Here is a 12,236-nt window from a genome sequence, read left to right on the forward strand (position 1 = left end):
ACTGCTTCAAGCTACAGATTCGAGAAGGTCAATTCAATGACTTCTTTCATGCCGGTCGACTCTTCCAGCAATTTACAGTTGATATGTATGTCAAGGTTGAGTCAATGCATCTAGATTGGTACTCTAAGCCTGCACAAGGCTATAATTCATGCAGATCTATATCAGGTGAGCTCGATTTAACTAAGAATCGTCAAATTTGTGTTTCACTGTAATCCCATCAATTAGCATCTAAGAATCTTCAATTTTGCTATAATCAGGGTCTTCTGGACACACTCGCCGTAGGAGAGGCTGATGCTTCCAAGGCTAGCCTTAGCGTTGTTTTGAGTAAGGATTTTCCCGATAGCGATCGTGATGTGCAGGCTAGGTTCATGGATGCCATGACACTAGTTACACGGAATGGAAAGCCAAATTTCTTCGTAACAATTACATGCAACTCATACTAGGATGAGATAGTTGCAGAACTGCTGCCAGGACAGACTTCCTAAAATCATCCTGATGTTGTTGCAAGGGTGTATCATGCAAAGTTACTGGATCCACATGATTTTTTGATTAAAAAGGGTCATCTTGGCAAGGTTGCTGCACAGGCGCATGTGATAGAGTTTCAGAAGAGGGGGCTGCCACACGAGCACTTTCTGCTTGTTATGGAACTTGGGAGTAAGTTAAAGACTCCTAACAATTATGATAAATATATTTTAGCAGAACTTCGAGACAAGAAAAAGTATCCTGAGTTGCATAAGCTTGTTTGCAAACATATGATGCACGGTCCATGCAGAATTCTAAACAAGGTCTGTCCATGCATGGTGGATGGGGAATGTCGCTTCCATTATCCTCACAAGTTCAGTGAAACCACGCAGCAGGGAAAGGACTCTTATCCAATATACAGAAGATGAGATGATGGGCAGAAGGTGAAGGTACGAAATGAATGGCTGGATAACCGATGGGTGGTTTCTTATAATATAGTCCTATTGATGAGGTATAACTGCCACATAAATATTGAGATATGTTGCAGTATCAAGTGAGTTAAATATCTCTACAAATATATATACAAAGGGCATGATCGTGCATCTTACTCACTTGAGCCTAAGGAGAATGGGAAGAAGGTAATCAATGAGATAAAACAGTACAGTGATTCGAGAATGAAAACTGCTATAGAGGCTGTGTACAGACTATATGCATTTAAGTTGTATACTATATCTCCACCGATACTACAGATGCAGGTGCACCTTGAGGGTATGCATATCGTTGCATATAAGTCTACTGACAACCTGAATAATATTGTGCGGTCTGAAAAATCACATAGGTCCATGCTTACAGAGTATTTCTTGGTAAACAGAACAAACCCTGCAGCTCGCAAGTATCTGTATAGGGAGTTTCCTGAGCACTTCACTTGGAACAAGTCAAAAAAGGCCCGGAAGCCTAGGAAAGCTAAAAGGATTTAGATTGTCTGGTTGGTTTATGCAAATCCAGCTGAAGGTGAGAGGTACTATCTTCAGATCATGTTGAACCATGTTAGGGGTGCAACCTCGTACGAGAATTTGAGAACATGGCATGGTGTTACGTATGAGACATTTAGGTAGGCATGTGAGGTTATGGGACTTGTTGAATCAGACATGTCACTTGATGACTGCCTTATGGAGTCGGCTATGTTCAGGATGCCTTGTTCGCTGCGGAGACTTTTTGCCACTATAATAGTTTTTTATGAGTGTGCTAATATCCGTCGTCTTTGGGATAATCATCTTGACTCAATGTCTTAGGATTTTCGCCGTACATGTGACAATAGCTCGAGGATTGGACCATTGTGCTTAGAGATATATCTTATCATTTGACATCTATGGGCAAAAATATTAGGCACTACGGTCTTCTAGAGCTACATGAGACTGGTGCGTAATCTCTAATGCTTTAGTTTTACGTACATTTGCTTTGAGTACCATTTACATTTAATTTAAGCTATTATCACATCTTGCCGTATTTATATGCTTGACAGAGGAAGAGCGATCAAGGGATCATTATACAGAGCTTATGGAGGAACTGAACCTTGGATTTGATGACGATCATCTAAAAATTGTTGATATGCTTAATGCAGAATAAATGGCTGGTTATGACAAAATACTTGATCACGTGTTGAAGAACAAAGGACAGGTGTTCTTTGTAGATGGTCCAGGCGGCACCGGTAAAATGTATCTATATAAGGCTTTGATTGCTAAGATGCGGTCGATACATCTTATTGCTGTTGCTACTGCTTCTGGTATAGGTGCTTCCATTATGCCTGGTGGGCGCACCGCACATTCCAGGTTCAAGATTCTAATAAAGCTGAGTGGCAGTACTATATGTATAGCTTTACAAAGCAGAGTGGCACAGCAGAGTTGCTTAGAAGGGCATCTCTGATAATATGGTATGAGGTTGCAATGACTAAGACAGGCAGTTGAGACTCTTGACAGGTCATTGCGGGATATAATGGGCTGTGAGAAGCCGTTTGGAGGGAAGGTTATGTTGTTTGGTGGCGACTTCAGACAGGTTCTTCCTATGGTGCCCCGTGGTACGAGAGCCCAGATCACAGATGCAACCTTACTGAGGTCATACATATGGGAAAGTGTTCGGCGGATCAGGTTAATGCAGAACATGCGAGCTCAGGCTGATACGTGCTTTGCAGATTACCTGTTAAGGATCGGTAACGGGACGGAGGAAGTATTTGATGGTGACTACGTGCAGCTGCCTGATGATATTTTGATTCAGAACCCTTCGGAGGATGATTCCATTGACATTCTTATTGATCGTGTGTTCCCGAATCTTGTTGCTAATTGCACTTCTGCCACCTATATGCGCGAGCGTGCGATACTCTTCACCAGGAATGAACATGTTGATGCGGTGAATGCACTTATGATTGATAGATTTCCAGGGAAGCATAAGATTTTCTACAGCTTTGACTCTATCAATGATGACTCGCGTAACAATTATCCTCTTGATTTTTTTCAATTTGATTACTCCTAATGGGCTGCCCCCTCATGAGTTGAAGGTTAAGAGAATTGTCATGTTATATTGTTTCGTAATCTCGATCCTCATAATTGCATATGCAATGGCACTCGGCTGGTGGTACGGGCATTTCAGAATAATACAATTGATGCTGAGATTGTTAAAGAGTAGCATGCAGGTAAGAGGGTGTTCATTCCAAGTATTCCAATGTCTCCTTCTGAAGACCTCACTCTTCCGTTGAAGTTTAAGAGGAAGCAGTTCCTCATCCGGTTAAGTTTTGCAATGACAATTAACAAAGCGCAGGGTCAGACCATACCTAATGTAGGTATTTACCTCCCCGAGCCTGTGTTTTCACACGGACAGCTCTATGTGGTGCTGTCCAGATGTGTTTCTCGTGAGAGTGAGTGGGTTCTTGCAAAGAGAAATATGAACATCGATCCTACTGGAAAGATTACGAAGAATATTGTATACAGAGATGTCTTGGAATCCTGAGGTGTGTTTGTGCTTCAGCTTTATATAATTGTGATGTGTAACAATATGCATTTATGCACTCACATAGTCATATGCTTTTGTGCTCCTTCTAATCACATATATTGTTCCTGCAGGTCACGAGCTTGAAGATTGTGAGTGTTAATGGCTTATCAGAATATTTTTAGATGCTAGAATTTGTGATGATTGAATAAATGTATGGTGTATAGGAACTATACTTCGTGTGCCTTGATCTTGATATGCGACATGTCCATTATTGGATTAGTCCTATTATATTATTTTCTAAAATTTTATTGTGTACGAATAAGTTTGTATATATGGTGCATTTGTAATTCTTTTTACTCAGCCGTATCGAGTGAGATTCCTAACAAATGCTGAAAAAAACTTTAAACATGTGCCATACCAGTAGTGCTGTTAAAAATCTGGAACATTGACCTGGGATGCCACATGCACCGACGGTATTTTTCATAGGTAGCTGGATGTGGTGAATCGCCATGCTTTCGTTTATTGCAAGATCAAATCCTGTTGTCTCCGTAATGCTAAAAATGGTGCTGGATCATGGATGTAGCGTGAAAGCTAGCAAACGCAAGGATGATGATACAACTACAATTAGCTACCAAATTGCAACAAAAACCAAAGGAGGAATTTTACGGTGTTTGAAAATTTTAATAGCCGTTCATAGGTCCAGATTGAATGGTTAAAAAGTGAAAGGAACCTAATATGAGCAACCTAAATTGTGGACCGGTACCTATGTTTGTGGGTTAGGAACTATTTCTGAAAATAAAACAATGGGCATATTGGTATTTTCGCTTAGCGTGGTATATGTCGGATTATCGGCCCGTATGGCTATCGAACTGATCCAAACAATGCCCAAGTCCTTGCTGCCGGCGCCGCCAGATCCCCCCTCGTTGCCAGCGCCGTGGAGACCTGCCCATCTCGCTCGCCATGGCAACTCCCGCCGGCCTATCCTCCTCGCTGGCGGCGCTGCCTCATTCCCCCTCCTGCCGCCTCGAGTGCAGAGACCTGCCCATCTCGCTAGCACTGGCGCCACCAACTAGCCCATCCTCCTCGCCGCTGGAGTTGCCCCATCCATCTCCATGGTGAGCTGCCCCGTCCCCCTCCTGCTGCCGGGAGTGCAGGATCGACGCTACATCGGAGAGGAACGGCCACACGTTTCCACCGCGGTGCCACCTCCATATTCCAGGTGATGGAGCCCCCCTTCAAACCCCCCCCCCCCCCCACCCAAAATAGCTGCCCCTCGTATCACTATAGCTGTAGCCCCTGATTGCTGCTCGACTCTTCAATTATTGCAGGAAATGGAACTAGTAGCGCCTTGCCAATAATTTTGTTTCCCTTGTGTTGCTGCCATCTTTAATTGTTTCCAGCTGATGTCTTGCGCCACATTTGCTTTACTTAGTTGTTAAATTCCGCACATGGACTGATGCTCTTGTTCATCCCATATACTCTTAGACAAGTTTTAGCGAAAACTTTCTCATGCGTATCCTCTGTTTTATTTGCAGCTGGAATTGACAAGGTGGATCGGTGCCAGTCATCCATATTTAGCCTGTTTGGCTTAGTTAATACTTTTGGCTGGCTCGAGATTTCTTTGTCCCAATTTATAGGTTGTAATGGTGTACGAGATCAGAACCTTGGTCGTGGACTACTGATGGTGCAATGTCCGACTTCGTTATGCTGGATTGAACATGTTTTCTTAAGACAACTCTGGCTGAATCTAAGTAGAAGATGGTTCGTCAACAATGTTAGCCATGGAGTCTGTAGTCCACCAATCTTGTGATTCGTATCTCATGATCTAGTGACATTGCCGTTGAGCTTTTGAGTGGAATCTGTATATAGTAGAAATTCTGGCTTTGCATTGTTGAGATATGTTGTTCTGTCTCTCCTTGGCATGGCGGCAAATGCCACACTTGATACCTCATATGGCTGCTATGTAAGGCTTATGTTTGGTTTTCTTTAATGAGATGGTTATATTGATCACAGTACATCTTACAGAGACAATACCTGACCGTTTCTCCGTCAGGCACAGTACGTTTGTTAATATGGTAGTTAATAATTCTACAGAAACACATGAAAATATCTTCTGGCATCCGTGTTCGAAAAATGAGCTCTAAAATGATGAAAATTTAATACGCATATATTTTGCAAGCAACTATTCTGAAAAAACATAAAAATAACAATATCGAGGAAGACCTGCCTTCATCTATACAACCTTAAACTAAAACACGCATCATAATCTTTGCTGCAGAAAGCACAAGCTTGAATGCAAGGAACATGGCCCGTTAGGTCATGATTGTGATTCGGTGATTGTATAACAATATAGTCAATGGAACTAACGAGTTTGTGAGCTCAAGTTTGTAGGATTTTAGATCTCATAGATGGAGTCCAATTTATATACAAGATGGTCCAATTCGCTGTCAAGAGGGTTCAAATGACCGTAGTGATGATTTGGACTAGGTGCAGCAGAAAAAGGGCCAGTTCAACCGACGGCCTCATTCTGAACTGAGAGGTGCATTAGTTTATTGCTATTGTGATCAAGACAGAAGCACCGGTTGAACCAACACTTTATAAAGGGAGGTGTCGGTGCAATGTGGAGAAGACATGGCGATCAAGTGAAGAAATGCCAGAGGGACCAGTTGAACCGACGGTCCTAACTGGAGGCGTCAGTGCAAGCATGCTGTGGTTACTTAGTATGCATATTTTTTGGTTCCAGAGGGGTGTCCAAGCAAAGTCTTCAGTATCGGTTAAACCGACGGTCGTCGGTGCATTGCGTCGGTGCAATGATGTTAGTAAAAGATGGCAGTTGGAGTTTAACGGCTAGTAGGCAGGCTGAATGTGACCGGTTAAACCGACGGTCGTCGGTGCATTGCGTCGGTGCAATGATGTCAGTAAAAGATGGCAGTTGGAGTTCAACGGCTAGTAGGCAGGCTGAATGTGACCGGTTAAACGACGGTGGCGACCGGTTTAACCGACGTTTTAAGCTTTTTGGTAGAAAAGCAAGTAACGGCTAGGAGTGGATTTCTAGCCTATATAAGAGATCACCCCGAGTCATTTGAGGCTGCTAGAGTTCGTGTGAAGCTACCCACGCTCTGAAGAAGTTCTCCAAGCCATCCAAGAGCTCATTGATCACATCCTTAGATTTAGCACAAGCTTTGAGAGTGTTAGTGCTAGGATTAGCTCTAGAGAGAGCGAGAGAGCAAGTTGTTGCTGCCTTGTATGCTAGTTCTTGAGTGAACCAAAAGTTGTATCTCGGTGTGCCGGCCTTTTGGAGTTTTGGTGGCTCGCCGGCGAGTCATCGACCCTCCGGCTTGATGTGGAGCGATGACGACGGTTTTGTGCGGAGGACGTGGAGATCCCCTTCCTTCATAGAGAAGCTCCTTAGTGGAGACGGCATCAAAGTGACCGGGGACTTGGCGAGGGCCTTGGTGGCTAAGCCTTAGTAAGCCTTGGTGGCGAGTCAAGAAGAGTCCCGGAAGAGACTTGGTGATCGGGAAGCTAATCTCATCCCCTTCTTTTAAGCTTCCGTATTTTTTATTGCGATCTTGTGTGCCTTTACATTTTTAGTGTAGTATCTTGCTAGAATTGGCTATAGGTTGCAAAACTCTTTAGGATGAGATTTTCACACTAGTTGAACCCTAGTTGCACATCTAGATAATATATTTTATCTTATATTCTTAAGTTTTTATTAGATTTGCCTAATTCATACCCTCCCCTCTTAGGCTACGAGCTTCGAATCCTTTCACTGAAGCCCTAAACTCCAGAGCGAAGGCGTTACAGATTTGGTGATCTTCTACACGAAGAATAGTTGCATGCCTTAGAACCGGAGTTAGCCTCCAATCTTGATGATGGTATTGTCACTTTTAGGGACATTTTAACATGTTGATGGGGCGTCCAAGGAAATAGCCAGATAGAAGAAAGAGCTGCGGGCAATCGTTTCTTACTGCATGAATGTGAAAGCAAAATTGGGTCTGCACCATTGCGTTAGAATAAATTTGGCTTACCTTGGCTTGAGAATTTGCATCGAAGTGTGATAAAGCTACCCGCAGAGAGCCAGACTAGATGCGCAGGCCACCTTACTAGCTATTACCTAGCTAAGTAGCTAGGAAATGAATATCAACGTGCCTGAAAGGACAACATACCAGGAATGTGAACAAGCGACCACGAACTTCTTTCAAAGTTTCCTCATCTTTTTGGTCAGACCTAAAGTCAAATTTATATAGCTATCTTATATTAAGCACTGCTGATTTGCTGAATTTATATTCTTTCATGTACTATTGTTGTACAAACAAGAGATCGGCGAGGGCCATCGCATCAAAGGGCCCAAATCCTTTGCTTCGTGTATCACACATGAGCCGAATTACAGTAGGGCTTAAAGGCTGGTCATGGTACAGGAATTGTACATCAAAGATAGCATATGGAGTCTTTCACTCAAATTCATGGGCGTTTTCAGCTTCCGTCCAGCTTGAAGCAATCGGCGCCCGGACGGCGACGTGGAAGTAACCTGGCCTACCATGCTGGCTGCTCTACTGCTATATAAACAAACTCAACCCAGCAGAGATGGAACCAAGCGAGCTTAAGAGACTCCTGTCCGAGCTGCATTGCTCCTCCTCTTCCTCACCGCGGTGCACGTCACGGCAGCAACTGTTCATGAGCATTCGCAGTGCCTCGACAACCCGCCGGACATGTCGTTGCGCGGCGTGGAAGCTGGCGAGGTCGTAGATGACCTTCCAGGGGGGTTCAGCGCCTATGTCACCGGCCCCTCCAAGTCCAGCCATGCCGTCGTCCTCGCCTCGGATGTCTACGGTTGGTCCAGCTAGCAACCTAAACACTCCTCTAGTGCAAATTCAAATTTTTTTTAGTTCGGTTGTGGTTATTTTGTCGTCTGTCTGACTGAAATCTGTTCTTTCATCAAATATTGTTCAGGGTTCGAGGCACCGATACTGAGGTACATAATTTTTTTGGTTCTTGAATTCAAATTTCTTATGATTTTCAATCCAGCACAAATAGCATAGGAAACGATGTAATTTCCACGAAAGTGAAGGAATCCTAGTCGCCTTATCAACGAAGTTAGTTAAACGTTTTTTAATTTGAAGAGAGAGGCAGAGAGAGAAAGGTGGAAGAAGGGAAATTAGAGAATGGTACATTGTGCCAACAGTTATTTTATTTTGATTGCTGATTTGTACTAATCTGTGTCGCCACTAGCTACTTGTTTTGCCCTGAGAGTTGAAGATAGTGTTTTAGACGGTTTCAAAATTGGAGACTGAAAACAGACAAGGACAATGAGATTGAAAAACAGAGCAGGGAAATAGTTTAGGTTTGAGAACCGTACATTTTCCTTCCTTGAAACATGATAGAACAAAGATTTCATATATATATAAAAAGAAGATAGAATACAGATTGAAGCATTACTATGGATTATCGGTGACAAAACAAGTATAGATAGATTATACACAGGGATGTCCTTGCTCCACAGAAAGTAAACAAAAGACAAAGGAATAAAGCATCATGGTGTAATGTTCAGCCTGAACTGGAATTTATCATTTGCAGAACGTATGGATTTTTTTTAGTTCTGTTTTTTGCTCATTTTATTGAGATGCTAATAAATAGGACTAATGACTGGAAACATGCTGTCCTAGGCTCCTAGATTTTTGGAACACTCGACCATAATTCTGGAACGGATAGATGGTAGATCTTCATCAAACAGGGCAGCTTGCTTTATCAAACAAGCAACACCAAAACTGGCGTTCTTACGTTCCTCAGAAAAAATTACAAACTGATAAAATAGGACAAAATTGATTTCAAACGAATTTCAGCTCATACTGTCGGTAATTTAAACTAGTTACCAATAAAGAAATGCCTGACAAAAGCAAAAGAAAATAGCCATTACCACACCAATCTACTTCGATTCAGTTGTTTAAACGATGTTCGGTACTGATCTCAAAATTAAAATGGCATGGCCCAATTCACTCTTGCTTGCTAGTTAAAGTAGTAATTGGTTGCAGTGCATTTGTAATAATGCAGAAAAATAGCCGATCAAGTTGCCGCAAAAGGATACTATGTTGTGGTGCCTGATTTCTTCCACGGTGATCCTTACAACGACAGTAAAATCCTTTCAGAATGGATCAAATCTCATTCCCCAGTAAGTTTGTATTCACCTGTTATTCATTTTCATTTCTGTAAATAAATCACAACACGACGAATACTTGACAAAATCTTGTATCGCATCATGAGCTGAAAAATAAATCGATTGTGCGTTCGATCAATCTTACAGGTCACAGCTGCTCAAGATGCCAAGCCACTCTTCGCTTCTTTAAGAAACAAAGGAAAATCCATTGGGGTTGGAGGTTATTGCTGGGGTGGTGAGTGAAATCAGCAGTAATCACTATAGATCAATAGATTAGCCTGATTGGAGTAATTTTTATTTTCAAAATCCTTCTTCAGGTTGAACATAAAACATGCAAGCGGACTCTAGCCTGGTTGGCTGGCTCATTGTAGAGTGGAGCTAGCAGTCACGGTTCGAATCCCCGTGTGCACAGATTTAAGCCATCATATGGCTAGGGTTTAGAACCCTATTTTATATTAAACATTAAACATAAAACATGCTAATTCCTACTTTGTTTCTGATCAATTGGCAGGAAAATTTGCCACTGAGATAGCAAAAACTGACAATGTAAAAGTAGCTGTCCTTTCTCATCCTGCATATGTGATTGTTGATGATATGAAAGGTGTGTGTTTCTTTTAGCTCGCGGTATACCGCACTCAGGTGGTGCCTATGACTAACCTTGTGTTCGTGTGCTAACCATGTCTATCCAAAACTCAGAGGTCAAATGGCCAATTGAGATCCTTGGAGCTCAGAACGACACAATCACACCACCAGAACAAGTGCGTCAGTTCGACCAAGCATTACGTCAAAGAATGGATGTGAGTTCCTGGCTTCTAATGCACACCTGCATATGTGAACTTGCTTGTCAGAGAACCTCACCAGTTTATATGACCCTGCCCCTCCTCTTGCAGATTGAGTACTTTGTCAAGATCTTCCCAAGAGTTGCCCATGGATTTGCTTGCAGATATAATACCTCCGACCCATTCGCAGTCAAAAGCGCTGAACAAGCTCTTGCTTACATGCTCGACTGGTTCCACAAATACTTGAAGTGAAGACATGCCTTGTGTGTACACGATTGTTTCGAATGAATAAAACAGAAGAAGTATATTTTTTCTTGCGTCTAGATTGTAAACTTGCACACCAGTGAAAGTGGGATAAGCATGCATTGTTCTATCCTTGTCATATTAGGTGATCCATATTGAATCCCATAAACTTTCAAAACTATGCCATCTATATAAACTTTCAAACATTTAAAAGTTGTAGCTTGAGAATTATGCACCAAAACCTCAAGGAGCATGGTCGTGTGCTTCCCCATTTAATGAGCATTAGTAAAATCAGAAGTGCAATGTTGGAACATTACTTGGCTGCTTTACAAGTCCACTAAAATTTTACTGTAGGGTTTCAAATTAAACTGGGATTTGGGAAGCCAACCATATAATTTTAAATTGGGACGTTATTAAGCAGAACCCATATGAAAAGGGGCAGCAACATGCAAGTTTCAAATGTTGCAATGCTGAGAAGCCCCTAGGCATATGATCGAGGTTGGCCTTTGACTAGAAGTGGCCAACTATAGGTGAATGAATAGACAAGCTTTACATGCTCATTTTAAATAGCTATAAAAATAATATTTTATCCTTTAAGAATTTATGTTCATATTGAGATTCCCTATATATAGTTGGAATCCTTATATTTTAAAATTCAAATTTTATCATTGGTTAGAAATAGTTCTTTTTTCTCGATCATAGCTATAGGTCAGAGTCGCGAACTGTTGTTGCAGACCATAGCAAATTAGCAAAGTATATTGTTTGTGGAACCATAGAAGTTTTGCTCAATTCTGTTAGATGTAAATTTTGGATAGATTGTCCTGGAGCAAAATAATCACGTGGGTGCCAGCTACCTCTAATAAGGGCTTACCGTGAAGGCTTGCAACATATACGAACGAGCGTTGAGATGACTGTTATCCCACGATCTCTGACGGCCAAAGGATGGTAAAGGATAGTAGGGTACTGTTTCTTAACTCTTACTGAATAATCCGCAAGCGCACGGAGATACCGCTGTAGCACTTCACCCGTGAGTATTCAAGGGTATCATATTTCCACGAGTAACGGAGGTACTAGCCTCCTAACTAGTTCGTCCAAGGACAAACAAGAGTAAAATAGGCGAGGGTAGATGGGATTCCTATGGTTTAAGAGATTCTAGTAAACATAAGCTCAACCTCTACTTGCTTACTTCAGGCACTGGTCTGACCCTGTTCTGCTATGGATCTCCGGCTATTAGCTCTACTCCAACCCCGAACATGAGGGATTTCACAAGAACCCCCGAAGCGTGACGGATGGACAGGGCTGTCACCACCTGCCGCCTACCCTGCAACACCGTACGGGCAGCAGCATAAAAAGGTAATCTAGGGCCTAACACCACATCTATGCCATCGACTACTACTCTAGCATCGATCAGGATTCACCCGTCTTTATCAAGAGCCCTGTCCTAGAGTATCCGCCACAAGAATGGACGATGATCCCGTAAGCAAATAAAGAATAGAACTTACTTAACTAAGGCTCACCACCATAGGAGATCACGAACACTTACTTAAGAAAGGAAGCATCCATCGAGGTACCAGGCCGAGGAAGAGTGCCGACAGGATGACAACTTCCCCGAACTA

General features: G+C 42.4%; 1 protein-coding gene and 1 long non-coding RNA gene across 2 annotated transcripts; both read left to right on the forward strand.

Moving 5' to 3' along the window:
* Positions 1–4,299: 4,299 nt before the first annotated feature.
* Positions 4,300–5,456, forward strand: LOC112897794. The gene is made up of 2 exons (XR_003229742.1): positions 4,300–4,663; positions 4,980–5,456. It is a non-coding gene; the product is annotated as an uncharacterized LOC112897794 (long non-coding RNA).
* A 2,124-nt stretch (positions 5,457–7,580) lies between these two features.
* On the forward strand, positions 7,581–10,759 carry LOC112898097 (endo-1,3;1,4-beta-D-glucanase-like). Its single transcript, XM_025966492.1, has 8 exons — positions 7,581–7,620; positions 8,068–8,277; positions 8,398–8,419; positions 9,496–9,613; positions 9,746–9,833; positions 10,110–10,199; positions 10,295–10,395; positions 10,489–10,759. Exons 1-8 carry the CDS (start codon positions 7,581–7,583, stop codon positions 10,627–10,629), a joined length of 810 nt encoding a protein of 269 aa, XP_025822277.1. The 3' UTR covers positions 10,630–10,759.
* The last annotated feature ends 1,477 nt before the right edge of the window (positions 10,760–12,236 follow it).

The sequence above is a fragment of the Panicum hallii genome, chromosome 6 (genome assembly GCF_002211085.1).
Source record: "Panicum hallii strain FIL2 chromosome 6, PHallii_v3.1, whole genome shotgun sequence".
NCBI lineage: Eukaryota > Viridiplantae > Streptophyta > Magnoliopsida > Poales > Poaceae > Panicum > Panicum hallii.